This window comes from Triturus cristatus, chromosome 6 (genome assembly GCF_964204655.1).
Source record: "Triturus cristatus chromosome 6, aTriCri1.1, whole genome shotgun sequence".
In the NCBI taxonomy this organism is placed as follows: domain Eukaryota; kingdom Metazoa; phylum Chordata; class Amphibia; order Caudata; family Salamandridae; genus Triturus; species Triturus cristatus.
In genome coordinates, this window is record NC_140589.1 from 467,208,758 (window position 1) to 467,235,306 (window position 26,549).

The window sequence follows — 26,549 nt, forward strand, 5'->3', positions numbered from 1 at the left end:
ACTGTGCGCAAATATTCATCTTGAAGTCACCATGCAAAAATGATTAAGAAATCCTGAATACAACATTTAAAAGTGCATAATGAGTGAAGTTAAAGGTGTCTGAGCCATTGAACTTCATGCTTAAGGAAGGCTAGTAGACAAGTCTTGGGAGTCCCAAACCAACCAGGTCACTGGAAGTCAGAACAGGACTGTAATTGGGAATCCGGGTCCTACGGTTCCATTTACACAAACAAACGCTGCCAAATACAGGGCATGCGATATTAGATCACTTCTCGGTTTTAAAAGGTGCAGGGTAAATCTTCTTAGGGAAGTGGGGAAAGCTATATTTGCACTCACTGAGCGCATTAGTGACTGAATTAAGGCGCCATGTGTCACATTCACAAAGACACATGTGCATTTCAAAACTAGTTCAATAAAAAAAAATTCTCGATAGGTGAAGACACTGTTAGACCTGTGGCAAACAGGAAGCGGAGTGTATTCTTGTAATTCAAATGTAGTCTTCCGCAGAAAGTGTTACGGTTGTTACATTTTGTTAAGGAGCTAAGTGGAGGGGTGGGGGCGCGTTGCAGTGCTCTATAATGCTTATACTCTGGTTGTTCTAGTCCCATGCCTATCTTATTCTCTATCCAATAATAGCTATAGAGTTGTTGCACATGTGCCATGTACCACGTGCTTATCGTATGCTTTCATATTACGGTATTGAAACTTACAAATATTTGGGGAGTATAGCCTTTCATAAACAAATGGGGTTCCACTAGTGTGGCAGTAAATTAATGCCTGTATGTCTTTACTGTATTAGCTCAACTTGCATTTGGTGTCATGTTGACCTTCAGCCCAGAGGGCACTACTTCAGTTTGTTCCATGACTAGTATTCCTGTAATGCCTGCCCTCTCCCCCAAAGGAACTAAAGAAGTATGGTGTTACCACAGTGGTAAGAGTATGTGAAGCCACATATGACACTGCTCCAGTAGAAAAAGAAGGCATCCAGGTGTTGGTGAGTAAATCTCAATCACATTTGTGTCTTTAAGCCTGTTAGCAATTTAGTAGTTTGATCTATATTACTATTGCTTGTTTATTATTGTTAAATTTCACAGTATTGAGAAACTTGCTATGGCGACACCATACAGTGTTGGTGACCTCCCTGGGGCGGCTGCTATTGCTGATTTATTTTTTAAAGTTCCTCACTGGTGTCTTTTAGTTGAATGTTGTCAAACACCTATTTCGGGTAGTAACTCTACTTTTTGTGGACTGTCATTCTTTGCTTACTATGTATGGGTTGCCTGTCCCCTCATTAGCTTGCATTTTAGCCAGGGAGGCGGTACCTGGCTAAGAATATTATTCCTACTATCCGGTAAGACCACTGCGTTCTTCTGACGCCTTGTTAGTAGTGGTCCTGAAAATGAGGAAAAATTGGGTGGCTCCTCCTTTTCTTCCTTCCAACGCTTGAAATTGTTTTCCTTTCTATATTCGGGCAATGAAGGACACGGTGCCTTCAAATGCTACATTAAGACCTGGCTGTTTGAAGTGGTTAATTAGTTTTGCTTTGATACTGGTGATATTTGAGTCTTGCAGAGCTGAGTAGCTGTGCGCTGTATACACTTGTTGGATTCCTTTTAACGTCTGTCCCTCTCCTGCAGCATAGCCTTTTAACCCCTTCGGTGCTCATGACGGAACGGTTCCGTCATGAGCCACGGTTGAGCTGTGCTCATGACGGAACCGTTCCGTCATGACCACGCCCGCGCAAGATTCCGTCAGCACAGCGGCGGAATTTGCGCAGCATGGAAGGGGTTAAACATCCATCTGATTGCATGGCTTGTATCCTTCCACAGCAGGAAATTACTAAAATTCTGCACTTCAATTATTCATTTAGTTACTGGGCTGTTTACGTTCACATCTCCAAGCTTGGCATCTATCCTCTGATAAACGTAATTTAAGTAATAAAAAAAAAAAATACTCCCACCACATGTCTCGTGATGCACTAGTGCTTAATTTGTGCACTTGCGTTTAATTGGTTGGTAACATTGGCACTTGGGGCAGTCAGGGCAGTCCAACACATGCTGATACTGTCTTTTATTTTAACAATGAAGTATAACAATTATCAACTTTTTATAAGTTTTCTTTTAAAAAAAAAAAAAGTTTTTTATCCTACTGCGTCCAGGCCATTCTTACTGTTTTAATTGGCTTCGGATTGCTCAAATTTTCACATTTTATAGGGGTGTGATGTTTATACTGCATGGGGCCGAAATGGCAGGTCTAGTTGACAGTACAAGCTGCAACAGCCTTCTGAGAAGAAGCTTGAGCTCTGACAGTTATTTATTTGCAAATTAGGCACTGCATGCATCTTGTACTACACTGGCACGCAAATGTGGCATTTTTGTTCTTCTCAGCGCAGGACATAATTTTGAAAAGAAGCTGGAGAGACCTATTGATTTCACCAATGCATGATTGAGACCGTTCACACACTTAAGCCGTCAACATTCTGAAGGGCATAAGTCTGTCAGTTGAGAAAGGGGTTATGCTAGATAAGATTCTCTTTGATAGTCTGCTCAATTTCCCACCCACAGAACTTGTCTGCATATCATTTGCAGGCCTGTATGGCTTGTCAAGATCAAGTCTTCTCATCGAGGATTTAGGGCTTGTTAAGAGTAGCATGCTAAAGAACGAGTTGAACTTGTGCGCCATTCCCATTGTCAATGTTCATATCCTGCTCTGAAGGTGCAGCTGGAGGAGAACTAGTGCGTAGTCACTTCATAAATAAGGAATTCAATTTTCTCAACCTTTAGCCTAAGGCCTCTGTCTCTTAAGGAAGTGCCTTGTAGTTGTCCCAGTTCAGCTCGTACCCTGTGAAGGAGAAATGTATGAACCACCACCACACCCAGCTAAATATGCACCTGCCTACTATAAAAACAGGGTTTCAGCAGGCCTACGTTAATGATAATGTAATTGCCTTGCATTTCTGTGCAGTGGCAACAGTCCCTGGTGTTGTAGGAGCTGTTTGGTATGTTCATATGGCCTATTTTTTGTCGCTATAGAGCGTTGAACCCTGCTCTAAATGCTCTCCAGCCAATTCTCCAAGCAGGGGTCACCTATGGAGAGCTACCATTGGAGTAGGAATAGTCTCCCCTTTACAACAATACCCATTTACTCTGGGGCGAATGAAGGTTGAGCTCTGTCCCCCAAGCACCCGAAAGTGCTCAAAGGCTTATTGAAATAAAAATTGTGCTGGAAAACCCAAATGTTGCTTCTAAGCTATCATTGACAAAGCATTGTTTTGATGGAAGGCGTAAAAAAGGGGAGGGGTCACAAAATGGAAACAAGGGGTCCCAGTTATGGAAACTGGTGAGACCTGTTACTGGAGCAAGCGATGCAGTGCGCCTTCAGAGGTTCAGGTTAAAGGGCCTGTGCCCATGAACTAGCAAAGCATTGCTGTCAGTGGATAGCTTGAGATGAGGGGGAAGCAGCCACTCCTACTTAGAAATGAATTCCAGAAGCCATCCGAACATGGCACTGAAGAACAAAACACAGTGTACCTCCCGTGGGATTGCATGATCTACTGCAGAAAAAGGCAGGGCTAACCAAAAAGTTGCATGGCTAGTTGCCATAACTTTCGTAGGCCATGCGGGTGACTTTCAGCACATCCTAATTTTGCTGCTCTCTTGGCTTTGGAGGGAGGACACCACGGCTAGGAGAGACAACTATATAGGGGTAGTCCTTTCTGACCGAAGTGAAGGGGAACTTGATGTCAGTGTGTGGTCTTGCAGCTATTATCACAGTAGCCACTGTCTAAGGGAGACTTGCATGTCAGCCCTGTCTGTATAATGGTGGTATAAGTTCTGAAGTGTGAAAGCAGACTCTAGCAAGACCGTAAAAAGTAAAGCATGCAGTGCTGCTTATAGGGGTCATTCTAAACTTAAGATTTTTAACACTACTGCGCTGCTCCAGAGGGCATATAAAAAACCGTTGCCATATTTCGACCAAGTGTTTTTCTGTTGTAGGATTGGCCTTTTGACGATGGTGCACCCCCCTCCAACCAGATTGTAGATGATTGGCTCAGCCTTCTGAAAGCTAAATTCCGTGAAGAACCTGGCTGTTGCATTGCAGTACATTGTGTTGCTGGTCTTGGAAGGTGAGTTAACTTTCACATACAATACCTTCTTTATCATACATTTTAAGTTGGGACTATTGAAGTCTGCTCACTTTTTTGGCTTATTCTGATATGGGTTCTTTGTAAACCATATTGACTTTATTTCCTTTCCTGGTCAATTTTTATTATGACTAAACCACAAGCCATGCAATACTCATTTCCTTGTAGAGGTTGCAATATTAATAGGCATCAAGAGAGGATGATTAGTTGTGATTTCTTAGCTTCTAGTTTTCTTAGCTTCTAGTTTGTATCTGTTGAACCAGCAGAGATGAATCTGGAAGCTACACTTTTATGCTCTAATTTAAGCTGCAGGTCTCCTTTATTTTATAGTCGGTAGGCTTCCTCTGTGGCCATTTTGTTGGTCTCCACAAAAGAAGTTTCATTGAATTTATGAATGTGAGATTTTCTTATACTGTTAGTTGAGTTAACCTTTCTTTGTTAATATTCAATCAGTCTTGTTCAGGCTGTATTGGAGTACCCAGTAGCCCAATGTGCTGGTGACTATTCAAGACCTTCCTTTTCAGCAGTCCAGCTTTTTGACCCTAATGATGCATTATCATGTACACTGTTTTTTTTGCTTGCTGCCCCCTCCTCTCTTTGTGTGTTTTTATAACTGGATCACTAGACCCAATTTTGTAGTCTTTTCAGCACTACATTGCATCATCTGAAACAGATGACGAGGGGACTTAAAGCCAGTTAGGCAAGGCTGGTGTGCTAGATAGGATACCCCTCCCGGCGTGCCGTCCGGGTGTAATGTGTGAAAGTGGTCTGTGCAGTTTGCGGGTAGATTGTTGTTCCACACATGTTGTAATAAGTGATCGTTAAGGGTAGCCCACAGGGGTGAAATGGGCCACTTGCACGTGTGTAGTATCCTGGTGCTATGGTTCATGATGTGCCAGTGGAATGCTGCCTTAATGATGTAAGATGGAATGTTGGGAGTGGGAACACAGTTGGAGATGGGCTGAGCGCCTGGCTGGCTGCTCCTGGTGGGGCTCTATACTGGCTGGATTACATCTGATTCACTGCTGAATACTGCTGTACTACTGATCCTGTAACTAACCTGAATAAATCATCTTGAATCCTACCTACCAGCGTGGACCAGATTACTACAATGTGGTGGTCCTCCTCCTAGCACAAGGCATCCTCCTCTGCCCTCCCAGATTTATACATTGCTCCCTGCCAAGCCTCCACTAGTGGAGCTTCTGTGGATCTCCACTGGAGCGAGAGCGAACGTTTGGCTAGGAGAAACGGCTGGGCTGCACAGCGGGTGTACTTTATGTTAAAGATAACTAAAGCACATGCTTCCTTCCTGTGTATAGACGTTGGGCAGTGCGGTGTATTGCCTGCCAGTTGCTCTGTAGGGCCGGGCAGAACCACAGCATATGGCGTCTGGCAGTGTGGACAGCTAAGCTGTGCTTTACAGAAGTAATGATTCATTTGTGCACGGGTCGGGTAGGCCTGATGGAGCATAAAGAATTGTATATTTTTGAAGCAAAGGAGGAATTCTAAAGCCTGCTCCTATTTGTTGTGAAGCGCTCTCCCAAAGTTGTCCTCCCACTTGTTTCACAGCGCTACTAAAGGGGTTCCTATGAGTCCACATGTGACTTTGTAAAGCCAAATGATCAGGTGCTGCCGCTCACCCATGGTGAGAATAGTCTGCAATACTGGGTCTGTGGTGGGCTCCGCATTCAACATGCCCCAGAGGGCCCGGCAGGAAGTACGAAGTTGCCTGTGTATGAGTAACTGCCCTGGTGGGAGGCCGTGGTCTTGTATGTATTGGTAAATCCATGACTGAAATCAGTGTGGGTTTATCAATACATGATGTTTGATACCAAACATCCCTATTTTCAGTGAAGCAATCATCTAGCTGGGGAACTTTTTTTCACCAGTATAGGTTTTAAAATGGCTTCCCTGTTCACTTGCACTGACTGTAATTGGACTAACCAGCACAAGGGCATATCTGCTCATGCAGGTATGCCCTCACATATAATATTCAGCACTCTGCTGTATCGCTGTCCGGCCTGCTGTAGTGGGTGACTTAGAAATATCATGTGCAGTGTTGGGGGACACGCATGTGTATTCACTTTTGTCTGCACCAAGACGCACATCCTGCAATGGCAGCCTTGCGTGGGCTTGGTGAGTGGTCCCTTAAGGTGGCACAATTAGTGCTGCTGCCCTTGGGGACCCTATTTTATTACCGCAGGCCCTAGGTACCAGAGGTTCAATTTACTTTGAACTTACAGGGGGTGCTAAAGGTTTTGCCAATTGGGGAAACAATTGTACAGTTTCAGTGCTCAATCACATAAGTTACCAGGCAAAAAGTAGGGGTGACTATGTCAAAGGACTACTGTCCTACAGCAGCCTATCCAGACCCAGAGTTCTGTTTCGAGCTAGCTCCCGTTTTGCTTGTGCCACATCAGCTGTTGTGATCGTGGCAGGTTGGAAAAAGCCTGGCGGCATCTGTGATGAGCATTAGGCCTTACTAGACATACGTGTCTGGGTGTGCCTGATAGATCGACAAGTAGTACTTGTGGAATGCATGTAGTTTTTTGTTTTCCATCCTCTGTGCGTACCGTAATTCCAGAGGGCGTGCCTACCTCCATGTTGGGACTCATGGAGATCTTCTGTGTTATCAGACAAGGGAGAAGTCACACAGACTTTTCGCCTTCCCTGTGAACCATGGCTGTGTGCTCTGTGAAGTTGAAGTGATCCAAGAGGGCGGCGTATGTTTCGCATGGTCAAGGTCTGCCACCTTTCCCGCCCAGAATAGAAGCTGTTCAGCCTCCGCTATCTCCTTGTCCTGCGGACCCCCACAATACCTTGCATGCAGACACACCTCGTCATCACCTTGAAGGTCTCCCATTCAAGCATCCTGGTAGAGGATGTATTGTGGTTCCCTGCGAAGTACCGCTGGGTGTCTCCTGCACCTTGTCAAAGATTGGATCCTCCAGGCAATCATGTGGTAGCCTGTTCCGGTCCATGATGTGGGCTTCATGATCTGAGATGACAGACATTGTAGTTGGTGGAGGACTAAAGGAGCGAGGCAGAGGAAGCCATTCAAGCGCACATTGAGATGGTGCGGTGGAAGGAGTAGAGTTTGTCACTGGGGCGTGCAGCTCTCCATGCATCTAATAGTACCCAATGTTGTACCCAGCGGCAACAACTAAGAGGCACGACAAGGAGGTACATGAAATTTGTTTTCTTTGCCCCTCATCACCAACCCTGATCTGTGCCAGCCACCACTGTCCAGCAGATGTAAGAGGTTTGCCATCAAAGTTTGAATGGAAGGCCACAATGGGTGATCTACAATCCCATGCCGAAGGGGGGACAAGACATTGTTGCAACATGGAGTAGCTGGGAAAGGGACAACATATACAGAACTCCAGCTTGCATTCTGCAACAGTCTTGATCACTAAGCATGATGGCTCCTGTTAAAGAGTAATGTAATGAAGGGGAGAATCGTGGGAACCGGAATACCTTTTAAATAAGCCAAATTAGGCACTGTAGTATTAGATGTGTGGTGGATTTCAACCTGTATACAAACAAGTGAATGTCAGACTGTAGAGTTGCGTTCTGCTCCGGTGATTTGCATATGGCTGGGTTCCAACTGGAATGGCATGGTGAGCAAAAAAACGATGAATTTAGGCCCAGATCTCTGTACTGGGGTGAATGTATGACGTTGTTCTGCATTCTGTCCCATCTGTTTTTGCATTTGTCACCTCAAGTGGGACGGGTATACTCAGACGTGAGTCCCGTGCTCTCCATGCCACTGGAATCAAGCTATCCTGGCCGAAACCGGTACTAGGATGCTTGTTTCCAGTCCAGGGAGAACCTGGCTTGGCAGTTCGGGCTGGACTGTTCCCATGAGGGCGGGTCAAGATTGATTTGCATATGTCTGGGTTCAAACCGGAATGGCGTGGTGAGCAAAAAAATGATGGATTTAGGCCCAGATCTCTGTACTGGGGTGAATGTATGACATTCTTCTGCATTCTGTCCATCTGTTTGTCGGTGAAACACTTCCTTATTAGTGCGTTCATAACAATATGTAAAGGGAATTGACCATAATTCATGAATGAAGCTGCTTCCAAGAGGTTCAAATCTATAACCGGGAAATGTTTTGTGCAAGCAGTGAATTGAAATGGCAATGAAATAACACTATGTATTAACCGTTGCGCTGAAGGCGTTTCTGCTAAAGCGAATGGGAGTTTTTCTAAACTCACCATTCTGTAGGTTGTGTCTTTCATAGCCATTAACTGTTTGTGTGTTAAATTAAAAGGCAGAAATAAATCGCTGCAGTTCAAGTAATGTCATGGAACGCATCTGTTTTTCAGTTTGAAGTGTCCAGCTTAACTGCATATTGGATCTAAGCTGACTTTGCACATGATATAAAGTTGACATCAGTTCGACATCAGTTTGCACAGTATCAATAACACATGATGCAATATTAAGTTGTAAGTACGAGATGACCTCGTACTAATACGGTTAACAACCTCAAGCACTTTAAGTTATCTTGGTCAATTTATTTTAAAAGCGCAGCAGCTTCTGTCTGGAATAATTTCAGTGTGTGTGTGTGTGTGTACACCACTTCCAAATCTTCCTGATGAATTGGACACCGACACGGCGTTAGTGTTTGCAATTTCGTCTCTAGTTTAATTCATGTACGCCTTAACGTGTTTCGGCACACCTGCCTTGATTGTATGTATGCTGAGGGGAGAGCGAGAGGTTTTACTGCAGACCGTGCGGAATGCGCCAACCATTGTTGACACAACCTTTCCACTGAATAGTTGGTAATAATACCAGTGTGTGTGAATGAGGTATCTGGGTTCAGGTGTGAAAATGAGCATGGCAACAGTTTGTCCCCCTGGCCCCAATAGACACCCTTTAAAAAGAATGAATCACTTGGGTCGTTTTACAGAGTCTCTGGGAAATTTTCAATTGAGCACCCTCAGCCACACTGTCACGGCAGTGGTATCTTGGTTCTTCACTTATTTGAATAACTGGAATGAATCCTCATGAGTCCAGTTCTCCAGGTGTTCATCATCCTCCACCAGGAGGGAGACTGTCTGGTGTGCGACAGTCGTGAGTGGGAGGAGTGTTGGAATATTAAATTATTAAAAACCCACACTGATGCCAGTGTGGGATTTAATGTACCAAGCACCCCAGAGGGCATCTTAGAGATGCCCTCTAAAACCTAACCTACAAACCTAAGAAGAAAGTAGACCTGCCCTGCAGCTGCTAAGAAGACACCAACTGCTTTGGCACCTGCCCTACCGGCCTGTCGACCTTCGAACCTGCTCCAGCCCGGCATCTCTTGTGGCCAGCAACCTCACAAACCTTTTGACTCTAAACCCCTGGGACTCCCATGAGTAGAGGCTCTACTCAAAATCTACTTCCAATGCCTGGCAGCAGCCCGGAACCGCAAACCCTTCCCACTCTGCACCCGCCAAGCCTGGCCTGTGCCGGAGTGAACAAAGACCACGAGGACGACCCCACGGCGACTGTGACCCAGAGTCCGGCACCCAAGGACTTCCTGCGACACTCCTGAAGAAGCCTCCGAACCAGGTGCCCCCCCAACCGCGATCAACAGAGGGTAAGGTCTCCCGATGCCAAAAGGCACCCTGGCTCCCTGCGGCACCCTGTGCCCAATCCCGGGGTACCTATCTATCTTCCAACTAACCAACTTATCTCTCAAAGTGGTGTTGGCACCTGAATCTTCGTCCCCGAGCTTGCAGTCTTTTTCTAAACCGGAGATTTTCCATTGAAATCAATTGAGCGCCTGAAGGCTCAAAAGCACCCAGCCGCCCGAGTGGCCCTGGCAGTGCAACCTCTACACCTATCTACTTCCCCCACTTGCCCTGAGTAAGTGACAAGGAGCCCAGCTCCCACAGCCGCGTGGCCTGCTAGTCAGCAGCCACCAACCAAGGCCCCCCTACCTCTCATAGGATAACATTGGGCCTAACTCTCTCTGCATCCGGCCGCCCTTGTGCCGCTGAGGGTGAACCAACCGTACCTACCTGACCCTGGGAGACCCCCTGAGTCAATGCCCAGAACCTTAACTCTGCCAGTCGAGTACTTGCCTTTAAACCGATAACTCCATTTTCTCCATAGGGTAACATTGACTGGCTTTTCCTGAAATTTCTTCTAAGTGTGGACTTTTCAAAACTTAAAATATTCACCAAAAATCAGGCGAGTAATAAACGAAAATACTCACCTGCTCTTAGGTGAGCTCCCAGTGCTGGATCTTGGTGCCCAGCACTGACTACTGCTAGTACGGCTGAGTTGCGGTTCGCAGGACGCTATTTGTATGTTTTTGCTCACAATTGTTTTGAAAATTTTTAAAAGTTTTATCCACTTACCTGTTGTCACCTGGAGCTGCCCTGCACTCCGGTCCGTCGCAGCAAGTGCCGATCGAACGGAGGGTGGACCTCGGGCTTGACTCCTCCCCCTCCCCCCACCACTTCCGGGGCACTGGGGCCAAAAACGCTGGCTTGGCGAACGCGCGCAGCGGGCGCGCCAAAGGCAAGCCCGTCTGCGCCCAACCGGGACCAGGGGCCACAATCCCTGGCCCCCACATATCCCAGGTCAGGACATACAGTTCATTAGACATCCACAACATTGGGGCTAGGGCGGCTGTCCACTGCGCACACCTCTATGCACCAGCCGACCTTCTCCCCCCCCCCCCCCCCACTGTCTTGTATGTAAACACTCCTTTTATAACACCACAGTACTATCCACGACGCAGGAATACCATATGTGTTTATTAAATTGTAGATCGCTCCCGAGACCTAGTACACAAATCGCTCTACTACTTGAGGAGCGCAAGCCGGATGCCGTCTTTTTGACAGAAACCTGGCTCAACCCCCATTCAGAGCCACACGTAATCTCTGCCTTACCCCCTGGTTTTCAAATCCATAGACTGGACCGGACAGAGGGTAGAGGAGGAGGTCTGGCTATTATTCTGAAAGACCAGTACCAGTGCAGCGTTACGACCGAAACCATCCCTGAATGCGAGAGCCTAGCTTTTAGCATCGAATTTACTACTAACAGCTCCTTCTCTGGCACTCTTAATATACCGTCCCCCAGAGCCGGCCAAACTGTTCCATAAATCTCTTCCCGACATCATAGCTAAACGAGCCATGGCCTTAGCTAATTATACTATGTTGGGAGATCTTAATTTTCATTTTAATTCTTCCATAGGCCATATTGCTATGGAACTAACTGACGACCTGGCAGCCCTACAGCTAACTCAGCGGGTCACAGCCCCTACCCATGAAAAAGGCAATTTACTTGACCCAATTTTTAGCAACTGTTTCCAGTTGATGGTGGATCATCCCATTTTCCCCTCCCCTGGTCCGATCACTTTTTAATCCCGCTGACCTGGGTCATCAGCAAACCCTCCATGCCTGCCCCCCAAGTAAAAGCTATGCGGAATTGGCCTAAACTTCCTGTGGAAGAGTGGTGTAGGAACTTAGAATCCACCCGCCCATCCCTCCAGACAGACCCCAACCTGGCGAATAGGGATTATGAGGGCTGGATTACAAACTCACTGGAGACTATTCTTCCCTGTCGGGAAAGTCATATCAAAAAGACTGCAGAAATCAGCACCCTGGTTCTCTGATGCCCTAAGGGAACAAAAACGCCTATGTAGGAAACTAGAGCGAGCATGGCGTCTAGATTCCCTACCGGAGAAAAAGTTGCAATATAGGGAAGCAATCAAGGCCTATAGAGACTGGGTAAGGGAGGCCCAGGCTGCCTACTTTGCAGACCAAATCATGGAAGCAAAGTCCAAACCTAGGGAAATTTTTCACCTGGTTAAAAAATGCACCAGATTAAATACACCTACACCTCTGCCAAAAACGCAAGATCAGTGCAATGAGCTAGCGGAATTTTTCCACAATAAACTCTCTCGGATTTATTCCTCTTTCTCGACAGCAACCTCAAATTCTGGAGGTGCGGAGGAAGCACCCTCAACAAATCCTATCCTCCCAGGCCAACCAACTTTATATTTCCCACCTCTAGACCTCGACACTCTGAACAGGCTGGCTCGGCAAGTCAAATCCGGCTCTCCACGCGATCCAGCTCCACCGGAGATTATGTTGCGGACAAGCCTAACCACTTTTCCCGTAATTCTGGAACTTTTAAATTCCTCGATCTCATCTTGTACTATGCCCACCGTTTGGAAAAGAGCCATGGTACGGGCACTGTTAAAAAAACCAAATCTTGACCGAGAAAACCACGCCAATTATCGCCCCATTTCATTGCTCCCCTGGGCAAGTAAGATCCTGGAAAAATACATAAACACCCAGCTGATTCAGTTCCTAGAGAACAACCTACTACTAGATATGACTCAGACAGGCTTCAGACCCAGGCACGGAACTGAGACTGCGCTGCTGGCAGTCACTGAAGAGTCACGGAGGATACTGGATCAAGGAGGATCAGTGGCAGTGATCCTCCTTGACCTAAGTGCTGCCTTTGATACGGTCAGGTATACCACCTTACTGAACCGTCTCCTTGACATCGGGGTAACAGGCAATGCACTGAGGTGGTTTGACTCTTTTTTGACTGACAGATCGTTCCAGATCTTTGACGGGGACACAGTGTCAGTCAGCAAATCTCTGAGCTGTGGGGTTCCGCAGGGTTCCTCCTTGAGCCCTGCGTTGTTCAACATATACATGAAACCGCTTGCTGGGATCGTTGAACCGCATGGTATTAAGATCATATCATATGCGGACGATACCCAGCTAGTGGTTTCATTGACGCAGGAGGGCATCAGGCAAAATTCGTCAGGTTTGATGAAATGTCTGGAGGAGGTTAAAGGTTGGATGACAGCCTCCTCCTTAAAACTCAATGGAGACCAGACTGAGGTCATGCTCTTGGGCCCAGCTTCACCAGTACCTTTTACCTCCTTATGGTCTTCATGTCTGGGTACGCCCCCTATCCCCAAAGAGAACGTAAAGAGCCTGGGAATTTGGTTAGACAATCTTACTTTTACTCACCAGGCCACCAAGTTATCTGCCACATGTTTTGGCCTGCTCAGAACACTCAGAAAAGTTCTGCCTCTTTTACCAATGGAAGCCAAACAGGTGGCAGTACAAGGCCTGATACAGTCCAGGTTGGATTTCAATAACGCCCTCTACGTGGGAGCCCCAGAACTGACTCTACGGAAGTTACAGGTTGTGCAGAACTGCGCAGCCCGTACCTTGCTTAACATTCCACGTACGCAGTCAGCTAGACCTGGACTAAAAAGTCTACACTGGCTACCGGTGAAGCAGCGAGTGGCTTTTAAGGCACTATGCATTTCACATCATGCCTTCTGGAAAACAGGTCCAGCAATAAATGACAATCTAGTCACCCGCTATCACCCAAGCAGGAATCTACGCTCCACCGAAGCCTTTTTGGCCGTGGTTCCAAAAGTTAAGAGAGCTAGAACTGGAGGCAGAATGTTCACTCTGAATGCCTCAAAACTGTGGAATTCACTCCCTCTTCAACTTAGATGCAACCCCAACCTGCAATCTTTCCGCAAACCATTAAAGACCCTTCTGTTTGCTAGATCCAACCTGCCCTAAACTCCTGCCGTATCTCCCAACTGTCTACATCCTCAGCGCTTGGACGCCCGTGGGGCAGCAATCGCGCTTTACAAATCGATATACAATACAATACTCTGAAAAATACTTACAACTGTACCTACCAGTAACCCAATTTTCTCCCATAGGAAATAATTGACTGTTTTTCTGTGACATTTTGTCTCGGTGTCAATTTCTGCAAAATTTTCTTTAAAAATCGTATAATTTCAGTAAACGTAATTACTTGCCTGTTTTGGATAAAGGTCCCAGTACAGAGTCTAGGTACCCAGTACTGGATTACAAAAGTAACAAGAACATACTATACCTGCAACTAGAATTTTCTGCCATAGGAAATCATTGACTGTTTTCTATGAAATATTTTGTAAGTGTCAACTTTTAAAATAAAAAATATTGTCTAAAAATCACAGTAATCAAGTCGACTTTCATCACTTGGTTCCAAGTACTGACCCAGGGCTGAATCTAGGATCCAGTCCTGGAATTCCAAAAGTAATCTGTTGCAAATAACTTGAAACTTCCATTGAACTCAATGCATTATTGTGTTGCCTATTGCAACCACTTGTAACTTTCTATAAAAATCAATTGCATATTGCAAAAGTATTTATATAAAGCATCTCATTCTGAGAAAGTATATTTTAATACCTATTGTTGGTTCTGAAATAATACGAGCATTTTTTTTAAATGTATAAACCATTGGCCTAGAGTTCAGTTCTTGTGTGAGAGACCATTTGCTGACTGTGTGCAACAAATGCTTTACACTGTCCTCCTGATACTGCCTTACTGCTCGACCAAGCTACCACTTTAGAGTAAGGTTGTATCTATCTTCAGGGTCTGCCAAACCTCTGGACTCTGTGCACCCTGTACCTATTTGGGAACAGTGTATACAGAGCCACTTTCTCACATTTGTGGATTAGCGGTGGGGATACAAACTTGCATTTGTTGGACTACTTGGTTACCATCTGATCACATGACAGAACTCTTAAAATTGCCTTTAGAATTCTGATTGGTCTTTTCCAAAAACAGTCTTGCTAGGGCCTTGCTTAAGTCCCATTAGAATTTTAGGAAAATAAGTCACTATAGTCAGGGTAGAGGATTAGAACTATTAGGTTAGAATGACTCAAACAAACCCAGCTATTAGGAAACAGTATATACAGAGCCACTTTCTCACATATAGGTCCAGAGTAACTGGTGAGTGGTCTTTAGACATGTTACAGCCTGTGTTGCCCAAAAGGGTCGGATGGATTTCTTCAGGTCGAAAGGATCCAGCCGTCTTAAATGTTGAGGGGCTCTGTATGTGCTATGTAAGCTGAGTGGATTCACTCACCTGTTGTCGGTATACCAAGTATCACAAGCCAGAGTGAATTCCTGGTTTTAAAAGAGAAAAAGTGCAGAAAAGCTGACTTGTAGTGTATTACTGGAAAATTACCAAAGGTACATTTGTGTGCCTCTGAGGATAAAAGTGCAAACATTCTTCCACAGTCGTCAACCTATGATCAAGCCATTCTGTTTTTTGTATAGAATCCTGCAATGTCTACTCGTATTAATTTAGCTTCAGCAGCTTAGGAGGATGTGTCCGTTCCTTCTAGCCGCCAACTGACAGCAGAAATTTCTTGCAATGTTGAGTCCATAGTCTTCCCCTTGTGTGGAGGTTGGGTTGATCTGGGGTGAGCCTTCTGCTGGGGAGGTAGTGCTTTTCGTAGACTTGTTGCGTGACTGTTTGAGCACGTCCACAAAAAGGGGTTGCCTGGAGTATTTGCTTCCATACTTGATAGTGGACATTCAACTTTTTTAATCTGGACAGTGCACTGAGTCAGTGCAGGGGCACAGGGCAGTGACAGAATCTATGAAGTGGAAGCTTAAGCAACTCAATTAGAGAACAGCTTTAGTGTTTTCAGCAAGGGTTTCTGGCACGAGTAATTTACTCTTGTATGAGCCTTTGTCTCCAGCAGAATATCTTTGTGGGAAGTTAAGTACCGACCAACTTCAGATTTTCCTTTCACGTCTTCTGTTGAAGTTATCAGAAACTTAGCTTTTTTTATGGAAGGGAGGCTTGAGCTATTCTCGCCATGAGGCTTAGGTCTGTGTTTGAGGGCCAAAACCATATTCATGTCATAGATCCCTCAGCTTGCAACAGCAAACTATCACATTATGTAAAGGCTCAAGATGACTAGTGCTTTCTGGATTTGAACGGCTGTTCAAACCACAGCTATGCCTAAGCCCAAAATTCTCCTGGACACTTAATTGAAGGTAATTGGGTCTATGAGCGTCAAACTATGCGGTAGCTGCAAAGCTCATTCATGGCTCGACAGCTGGCGCTCTCTCTAAATCTGTAATACAATGTTTCGGTTTCTTCCTCTCATAGGGTCAGGAGTTGATCTTCCCCATGTCCTTGCTGGGCACATGGATTGGCAGCCATTTAATGACTTGATTGGTTTCAGAACATGGTTTCACGCATGCGTAGTTGCCGCAAAGGATAGGGACATCAGTCACCCAAGGCCCAAATGTGAGCTATTAATAAAGTCAGAAGAGCATGTTAGAATACAAATTTAAATGAATTCACTGTATACCACTTATACTCTAAACCCCACTTACTTACTATGTTCTTTGCATTAATGGCTTAGTAAAACTTGCATAGGTTAGTTTCAGCACGGCATGTGCATTAATGCGTACGAGCAAGTTTCTTTTTTAAAGGAAATCTTGCTCCATCAATCCTCTCTCTGATGCCATCACTAGCTTCTATTAAATCAGATGGCAACTTTAGCATTCTACCATTTCGATTTTCTTCAAATCTTTTATACCCTCCTTTATCTTTCTTAAATTGTGATCCTTTCATTCTTTTGTAGATATTTCCCTCTTGTATTTCATCTAATTTTCTTTTCCTACACTTCTCATTCACTTCGTAACTTTCTTTTTCCTCTGCATTTGTGGCAACACATTATCATTAGAACTATCAACTTTCTGCCCATGATGGGCAATAATATTTCACCCAAGATACTCTTACCTATGTTAGAAAACCAACTAATAGTGGAAACTGTTATTTTCTTCCATACACTGTCAACCTCCAGTGGTTTTAGTTCCTCTTCCAAATGTGTAATATTTTTATTATACCTTCCAATTTCTACACTTTTGTCAGGTATACATGTGCAACAATGTTACACTTTCAACATTTTACAGACTCCACCCTCTTTTGATAATAGGATATCAAGGGCAAGTCGATTTTGCAAAACCATAGATCTAACAGCAACTAATTCTGTATTGATCAGTAAAAATCCTCCAGCAGTGTCAGTAGATAACCAATCCACTATTGTTGATGATTGACAGATTTTTCAAGAATTCAGCAAAACCCCCACTGAAGGTATCAATGCACCAAATATATTGCCTACTATTTCCGAAAAACTAGCTCTTTTATATCTGGTTAGTCCATTACTCATTGCTTCCAGCGATTCTTGTAACATGATAAACTTTAGGGAATACTATTCTGAAATAGCAACTCCCGTACCAGTGATCAGGTAATCTAAAATAGGCTTTGTTTCCACAAATATAATAAATTCCAGGAAATACTGGATCAGTTCCTCCTTTTAGTCCCCCAACCCCCGATTACTAAAGTTTTGTTCACATTCACTGGAACCAATAAATACACTGTTAGAATGTCTCCATAGACTAAAAACAGATTTTCCCTTTTCAAAATCCAAAGACCTAGCAGCATGAGTCTTGCCAGTTACCCAAAGGTCTTCCCTTTCAGCCCATTTAGGTATCTGAGGTTTCGGTTCTGATGCTCTTCTTTAGAAATCCTGTCTCCTTTGCTCTAAGTTCAAAAATATATTTTCTTCTTCATGCAATTTGCATGTTAGGTTGCATTTGTGTGCATCAGCTATATCTATTGTCTTCATTGTTAGGAAATATTCACCCATGAATTGTGAGTCTCTAGTACTAAGGACAGGGTTCATGCTCTTTCGCAAAGGGACTTCTGAAACTATTACATCTACATTTGAATAATAGTGCAGTTTTCCAGTTCTATAAAATGGCGAATACACTACATGAAATACCATATGTCAAAGGTAAGTGATAAGTTACCCTTTCAGCTACTGAGTTTGGCAATTTCAGGCAAACATAGCAATCACTAACTTCCATTGTTTCTACATGATGTACTAAGATTTGCTAAAACATTTAAACCTGTTTCGTTTTTATCTACAGTGTGATATAAATCTAACTCATCTGGTGTTTCTAAGTCTACTCTATCCTTTAAAGTTTGTTACTTCCATATGTGCATTAGTACTATTCTGTTGGTCCGTAACCATCAAATAAGGAATAGCTATTGCTCATTTAACCCATATGATGGAGACTAATAATGGGCTACATTTACAGATCCTACAACAACATTTCTTTATACAGTTTTGGTTTTCCAGTAACTTTAGCATCGGACCTATTTGGACAAGTAGTTTGGTCTCTTTAATTCAGAACTTGGTATGAGAACACCTTAAGCGTCTTCTCTCTCAAGTCGGTCTCACTTCAGCTATTCGTTCATCATTCAGCTCTTCATCACTTTCTTCATTTAAGTCAAGATTTTCAAAATCTTCAAGAATGACATATGTGCACTCTGGACCCTTGAACTTGTTCAATCTCTTCAACCTTTGACTCCTTTGTTTTGGTGTTACTGTGGAAGGTCCAAATTAACTGGATACTTCTTTACTTGATCAGGTTCTTCAGCGATTTGTCTTAAGACGGTATTTCAGTCTCTTGATAATTCTTGGCCAATTATCACCTTTTCAACTTTTCTTAAATTTCACTCCATTGCCTGGCTCTTCAAGGCTTCTTTTTTTTTTTTGTCCCCCTTTATTTCCGGCACAATTTGATTATCTTCGTCTTCTGATTTTCTCTCAATCTGACCTTGTCCAGGGCTTATTATTCTGTCTGGATATGTTCGTATACCTCAATCTGACCCTGTTCAGGATTGGTAATGTCTGGTTTTTCTTCTGAATCCTGAACTTGTGTTTCTATACCAATCTGGTCCTGTCCGGGTCTTTTTACCTTCTGCCTGAACGTTTTCTCTAAACTCTATTTGTCCCTCCTCCGACTCATGAGTGGGGCTTTGGTTTTCTTCTGTCTGAGTGTATTGTTCTCTCCTTAACTGTTCCTGCCCAGGTTCCATAAGTAGTTTCCCTACTTTACTGAGTGAGTAGTTCTACACTTGACTGGTCCTCACTCCTTTTCCTGTCTAGCTGTTTGGCTTCTAGCTTACAAATACTTCAGGTATGTCCACCACAGGGATCCAGTCGTCCTGATAAGTGCTTGGTGGTTCTTGGGCAGCTACCTCAGGATCTTCTATAGGAAGTTCTTCAGCTGCACAACCTTCAGCAACTTCTTGATTCAACTGAAAGGAGCTGGTACCTTTTGTCATGACTTGCATGGATCCAATTAGCCAATCCTGCACACTTTACAGCTGTTAGGAATGTCTGCTTTTCTCACAGTAGACCTGGTAGCACCAGTATCCAACAAGAAACTGATATAATTTCCTTCCACTTTACCTTCTACGTATGGACCTGACTGATCTACCATTACGCACTCCCCTCAGGCACCGTCATTCCTGTTCATAATCGATTAGTGGGTCCTGTAAAAAAAACTGCGATGTTACAAAGAAATTTCTTACCACTTCCTTCTGGAAATCCAGCGTCCACACTGTACTTGGCTTGACTCACAAAATTTGACTTTGGGGCAGGTGGCAATTGACTCTGAACATCTATACCCTGTTGTGGATGACTCGTAACACCTCATTCTGCATCTGTGGATTTAAATTTTGATTTGTGCCATTAACTTTTTTACACTCTTTCTTCCAATGCCCCATCTTCCAGCATGACAGGGAAACCTTTTCTTTGCTTCTTCCCTGTTCAATCTTCCACGTGGTTTTCCCCCATTAGTGTCGCCTTGACCTTGTGCTCTTCCTTGATTTTTTTTTTTTTTTTTTTTTTTGACTGTTTATGCAATTGAAGCTCTTGTTTTCCATCTAATTTTACCTGAGCCCACATTACTTTTTCTTCTATGGCTTTTTGTTTATTATCAATTTCATCCCCACAATATTTGGCATATTTTAAGATTTCATAAATGGGTTTTGATTGCCAACACAGCATGTATTGCTTAATCATTTGTGATATATCCAATCTTACCCCTGTCAGAAATAGATACACAAAATGAGTAATGTCCTTCTCTAAACTTTCAAACCCACTATACTGTTTAAACAACCTGTAGAAAAAGTTCATAGTAGGTATGTACACATTCTTTTCTTGGGTTGTTCGATCTATTTTTACCCAATCAGTTTCTTTCGGGGGAATTTTACTCTTCAGAAGTGATCACTTGATGAGATTATTTCATTACATCTTCTGACGGGGCTCCGGTCTTGGAGTCTCTTGGATATTCCTCACTAGGCCAATCTATAGTGATTTTACACTCTGACAGTGGATCTTGCGGATTTGTGGACAAACAGACCAGCCAACTCCCGCATATAGGGGGCTCGTCTTGTTGAGTGTCGCGATTGCCCCACCGTCCTCTGTTCCCCTCTCCCCCTCAGGTATGTTGTCTTCAGTCATCCTTTTTGGATATGTACGGTCTCTTCTTGTTTTTCCCTCTCCCCTGTCATCCCTTCTGTCCTTTTTATTTTTTGGTTGTACCTTCCCCCCCTCTTTTGTTTCCTCTTATTATTTTTCTCTTTTGTTCTTATGTTTCCCATTTTAAATTCTTTTCTTTCTCACTCTCTCTTCTCGTGTATTTTTTGGCACTCTTCTCACTTCTTGTCCTTATGGCTTTTCTTTTTCTATTACATTTTTATTGTTTTTACCTTCAAAGTTATTTCATGGAATGTAAAAGGTTTTCTTAATCCTATTAAGCGACAGAGAATACTTTCCCACCTGGCTTCTTATAACCCTGATTTAGTTCTCTTACAAGAAACTCATCTGACTGAAACCGAATCGCTTTAGTTGAAAAGGGGCTGGGTGGGTACAGTCTTATTCTCCCCGTCTTCTAATAAAAAAAATGGTGTTGCTATTTTATCCCACAAGAAACTAAATTGTAAGGTTGTATCCCAGGATACCGACTCTGAAGGTCGATGGGTACTAGCTAAAGTTATTAATTAATTCTGTATTTTTAACTGTTTTTAATGTTTATGGGCCTACCCAACCTGATTGTACTTTCAGGCCTTTAATCACCGCATAATGTTTCCAACACCGAGATACCATGTTTATTTTAGGTGGCGATTATAACCAGATTGTTGATCCATTTCTTGATCGCAAATCATCCGTGCGCTTTATACCTCACAAATCCCATAGGCAATTCCCTGACACTATTTCACAATCTCATCTCATTGACTCGTGGAGACTCTCACACCCCGATACCCTAGACTACTCCTTTTTCTCTCCCCCTCTTGCTTCTCTATCTCGTCTTGACTAAATATTTCTCTCTCAACCCCTTTCCCAAAATCTCTTGTCCTCTTCTATCGAACCCATAGTTATTTCTGACCATGCTCCTATTGTAACAGACCTTGATCTCCTCCCTTCACATCCGAAATCTTCTTGTTGCCGGTTTAATAATTCTCTTCTTACGGACCCCCTTTTCTCTTCTTTTCTTTCCTTTGCCAAGGAATTCTTTTTACTTAATTCTGATCCTTCTCTGTCCCCTCCCCCCCCCCCGTCCCCTTCCCCCCCCCCCCCCCCCCCATCTGGGATTCTTTTAAGGCGACAGCACGAGGTTTCATTATTGATTTTGTTTAAAAAAAAAAAAGATTCTTTCTTAATAAGCGGAAAGGTTTGTTGGCTCATTAAGTCCTTAGAACATAGATTGTACACCTCCAACAATTCTGTCTTACCAGATCTCATACGTGCTAAACTTGATTTTAACAAAACTACTACTGATAATGCCTCGTCGGTTCTTCTTCGGGGCAGTGCCCGTTACTATGGTGGTCGCAACAAAGCGGGTAAACTTTTAGCTAACTATCTTAAATCGCGTAAGGAGCGTTCTTCTATAGACTCCATTTATTCTTCAGATAATTTACTTGTACACAAAGAGGAAGATATACTTGCCCAATTCCAGCTCTTTTATCAATCCCTTTATACACCCGAATCTCCTTCCTCCGCCTCTCATTCAATCCTATTTTGAGAAGCTACCTTCCCCTTCTACCTCTCATCTCAATTTTCTTGACCTTGAACATGAACTTTCCCTTACTGAACTTGATAGCGCTTTAAGGACTCTTACTAAAGGTAAGTCGCCGGGACCTGATGGTTTCTCCGTCGAATTCTACATGCATTTTTCTGATCTTTTACTCCCTAAACTTTTAACACTCTTTCAATCAATCTTTCTTTCTGGCAAAGCGGCAGGCACTTTCCATGAAGCCACGATTTGCCTCATTCCTAAGGAGGGTCGCGACCCTAAATTATGTAAAAATTATAGACCGATATCTTTGGTGAATGTGGATTACAAATGATTTGCTAAATTGCTCGCTCTACGTTTGGATCCTCTGATGCCCCATCTCATTGGTAAAGAACAATGTGGCTTTGTTAAAGGTAGACTTACTTCGGACAATTCTCGTCTTTTCCTCAACGTTTTAAATAAAGTCTCATCTCTTTCCATCCCTCTCGTCGCTGTTTCTGTTGATGCTGAGAAGGCATTTGACAGAGTAGATTGGTCCTTTCTGTTTGCCGCTTTACACTGGCATGGTTTTGGTTCTAAATTAATCTCCCTCATTTCCTTACTTTATTCGGCCCCCAAAGCATATGTTCTAGTCAACGGTCACGTCAAGGCTGTCCATTATCTCCGCTTCTCTTCGTTCTTGCCCTTGAACCCTTTTTGACGTCTATTCGGAATAACTTATCCATTTCTGGTTTTCCGTATGGTAATCAGTTGAAACTCTCTGCATATGCTGATGATATCCTTTAATTTATCTCTGCCCCAGAAACATCTATTCCCGCCTTACTTTTTGAACTTAATTCCTTTTCACAAGTCTCTGGTTACAAGATTAACTCTGATAAAACGGAGATTCTCCGTCTTGCAAAATTCTGTCTCCCTCACCATTTTTCCTCTACTGGTTTTGCCTGGAATTCCTCAAATTAAATACCTGGGTATCTGGTTCTCTAATTCCATTACCTCATCCATTCAATTGAATATGTCTACAGTCCTCTCCTGTATTGATAAATTGCTATCCTCCTGGAATCCTCTTTATCTCTCGTGGTGGGGTCGGTTCGATTAAGATGATGATATCCCCCATTCTTATATATACCTTTTCCATGCTCCCTATACACATCCCCGAAATTCACTTTAAACTCATTGACTCCTGTCTTTCAAGGTTCCTATGGAATCATAAAAAACCTAGAATCACCGTAGCTTTTCTTCGTAAGCCGAAGTTAAATGGTGGAGTCAACTTCCCAGACTTTCGTCTCTATCATAAAGCTTTTTCTCTACGTCAAGCCTCCAAATGGCTTACATCAGAACCTTCTCCTTTTGCTCCTCTTTGGCTTTCTATAGAACGCATGCTACTTTCACCTTTTTCCCTCCATGAAGTTATACACTTCTCTACCAAAAATCCATATACTTCTCTTCCCTTATTCAGATATACAGCTTCCCTTCTAAGCTCTTTGGTTCGTTCTGCTCCAGTTACTTGCTAATCCTTTTTGGAGACCCCCATTTGGCATAATTTGCTTATTCTTCTAAACAATAGACCTATCTGTTGGCCTTCTTGGAGATCAAAGGGTCCCATATGGGTTAAACAACTCTTTGATGGTCTCCTTCCTTGCCCATTTCCTCGATTTCGACTCTTATTTCAGTGCCCTCAATCCTTTTTGCACAAGTTCACTGTTCTCATGACTCTTATTCTCGACGTTTACTATTCCCTTTCTCCCTCATCTTCTCCTATTTCTCAATCTCCTCTCCTTCAAATTTTGTTTTCTTCCCCTAAAGCTTCTCTTATTTATAAATGTTTCTCATCTCCCAATCCAAACCGTGTTAAATCTAAACTGGAACTTGCTTGGGAGTTAGATCTGGGATGTGATTGGTCTGTTGCTCTTTGGGATAAAATGTGGTCCAGATCTCAAAATTTCTCGCTCTGCTTCTTTGACCCAGTCTGTTTTTTCTATATCATAGACTGTATCTCTCCCCGATTTCTATTTCTTGCTTTTCTCTTGCTAAAGACTCTAATTGTTGGACTTGTGGTTTCCCTGATGCTGATCTTCGCCATCTTTTCTTTCTATGCCCTCCTGTCGCTGTGGGATGAAGTTTGGTCCTACAGCTCTCGTCTATTTACTATATCTATTCCCTATTCTATACCTCTTCTTTTTCTAGGTAGTCTTTCTGACTCCGTAGATCTCCCTCCACCTTGCTCGGGTCTATTAGACCTTATGCTTGCTCTGGCATTCCAACACATATCCTTTAACTGAAACTCTCAATAAGCTTTCTATACAATGTTGTTGGACTCTTTGTCACCATCATAGACTTGATGTGGCATTTGCTGCCTCCTCCACTCCCACTCTCAACAGGGATCTATTCTGGTTACCCCTCACAACATATCTTGATCGCATGGCCTCGAAAAACATCTCACATTTCTCCTCTGAAAATTTTAAACCTCCTTGAATGGTATTTGCTCTGTCCTCCTTCTCTTAATTTTTCATATTTCCTATTCTTCCTACATTCAACTGATTATTATTGATTTGCCTATTCAGTATGCCCTATTTTCTTCCTATTTCTTTTGTAATGTTTCATTCCTCCTTTTCCCTTTACTTCTCCCCCTTTTTTTTGTTTTCCCTTCTCTTTCCTTCCCTTCTCAAATAAAAATTTTTATAAAATGCTTTTTGTCTTTTTGCTACATGGTATTAACCTATTGTCATCTTACTTAAGTACTGGATAATATTAGTTATGGTTGGTATCTCTGTTTTAACAATTTTCTTAATAAAGCATTTCAAACTCAAAAACCAGACCATCCAGCTCTTTTAACAAAACTGTTGTAATCTCAGTTTCTGATCATAGTTGGTATGCTCCGCACACCCCTCTGCCTTTGCCATGTTGGTATGGCCCCTGAGAGGTGACAGAATGTTGACAGGAGAACTCTCCAGTGTCAGGAGAGCGGATGACAGGAAATAAAGGCTGTACTTACCTCGTCTTCATGGCTTCATGAGTCTTCTTCAAACTACAACACTGGCGACGTCTCTGCGCAGGGGGTAGCCTGTCATCTCCCCTTTTCGTTACATTCTCTCCTGGTTTTGCTGTCGAGTACGAGTTGGAGCAGTTTTGGATCATTTTCCATTCATCTACGATGTAAACAAAATGAAGAACCGTGGCCACGGGTTCATTAACAGCCTACACATTGTCCTCGTGGAGATTTATTAAGGAGGAGTTGATGTTTTGTGGAGCAGTGAACCTGCGAAACGTGAAGCAGAGCAAAAGCAGTCAGATGACAGCCCTGTCATCGTTCGAAGGAAGAGCCCTCCGTACGTGCTGTGGTGTCTGATAGTCTCCGTGGAACTTCTGTGATTCCCATCTGCAAGTCTGACAGGACGAGAGGAGTGTGCGTACTTTGGCGTTTGCCTCAGTCAGCAGGCAGGCTCCGTCACGTCAGCTGGGGAAAGTACACGCCCTTGCCAAATTCTTGTCAGCGGCTGTGAGCTCGACACGCCTCCTGTCAGTTTCACCGGTGCACCAGCCATCAAGAGCCGGTACACCGCCAGGTCCGGCGTAAGCGTTCCTGTCTCCGTTTTGGGTCGAAAGGTCACTGATCATTGCTGTTCCTGCGCAGCGATCTGTCAGCAAGGGCAAAAGGTCGTCTTCCCAAGTAAGACTTTTCCATTTCCTGTCGTTGGTTACCACTGTGATAGGCACACATTCTATGTGCCTTATGAATGCTCCTGTGATGCGCACACATAGAGGGAGACAGAATCCTTATGTCTCTTCTGCTGCAAATTCTTTAGCAGGGTGCAAGGGAAGAGCGAATCCATTAATAATTATATAGCGGCTCTTAGAGGTTTGACGCAATTGTGCGATTTTGGTGAGCTTAATGATTCATTAATAAGAGACCAACTGGTAAGGTGTACTAACAGTGTGAAGGTGCAGGAAAAATTACTTGCAAAAAATCCGTCCTTAAAGGATGCCATTGCCCAATCTATTGAGCACACAGCCAAGTGTGTGAGAAATGAAAGCAAAAGAAGAAGTGGTCGCTCCTATTCAGTGTGAAGAGTTTGAAGGGGAAGTGTTAAAAGTGCATAATAGGGAGGGTGTGAAGAATCTATCCACTCACAAGGAAAGTCAAAATTTGAAATGTTACAGGTGTGGAAGCAGCAACCACTTAGCTAACAGTCCGTTTTGCTCAGCACGCAGTGTTGTGTGTAAAAAATGCAATAGAATAGGACATTTGGCCAGAGTATGCAGGGAGGGGTCGAGTAACACTTCTAGGGTCAGCAATCCCGTTGGAGAAACACAGGCAAGATTCATTTTCCAGGTCAAGGATAGCGACGAAACAACCAAGCCCAACTATCCTAAATGTGTTATACACATAGACAACAAAGCCATTGAAGTGTTTGATGATTCGTGTTCCCCGTATACGCTTATAAACGAAAAGGACTTCGAGGAAATTCTAGGTTGCAGTAAAAGCATGCTACATTCTCCTGACATTTCTCCTGAGGGGTACACTAGAGACCCCTATTCCCCTGGTGGGGATGTTGAGTAGCCACATAGAGTTTAAAGGCAGATCTATGGTGGGTAAGGTGTATGTGGTTGAAAAGGGCGCGAACCTGTTAGGATGGCAGCACCAAAAAGTACTGGGCATTATCCTAGATCCTAATAACAAGGAACAAGTCATC

At 43.6% G+C, this 26,549-nt stretch overlaps 1 protein-coding gene across 1 annotated transcript in view; it reads left to right on the forward strand.

Moving 5' to 3' along the window:
- PTP4A1 (protein tyrosine phosphatase 4A1) overlaps window positions 1-26,549 on the forward strand; it is a 60,293-nt gene that overhangs the window by 1,983 nt on the left and 31,761 nt on the right. Inside the window, exons 2-3 of the mRNA XM_085610896.1 lie at window positions 902-994; window positions 3,996-4,126. Coding sequence (XP_085467022.1) covers window positions 902-994; window positions 3,996-4,126 — 224 coding nt within the window. The remainder of the gene's footprint in view (window positions 1-901; window positions 995-3,995; window positions 4,127-26,549) is intronic.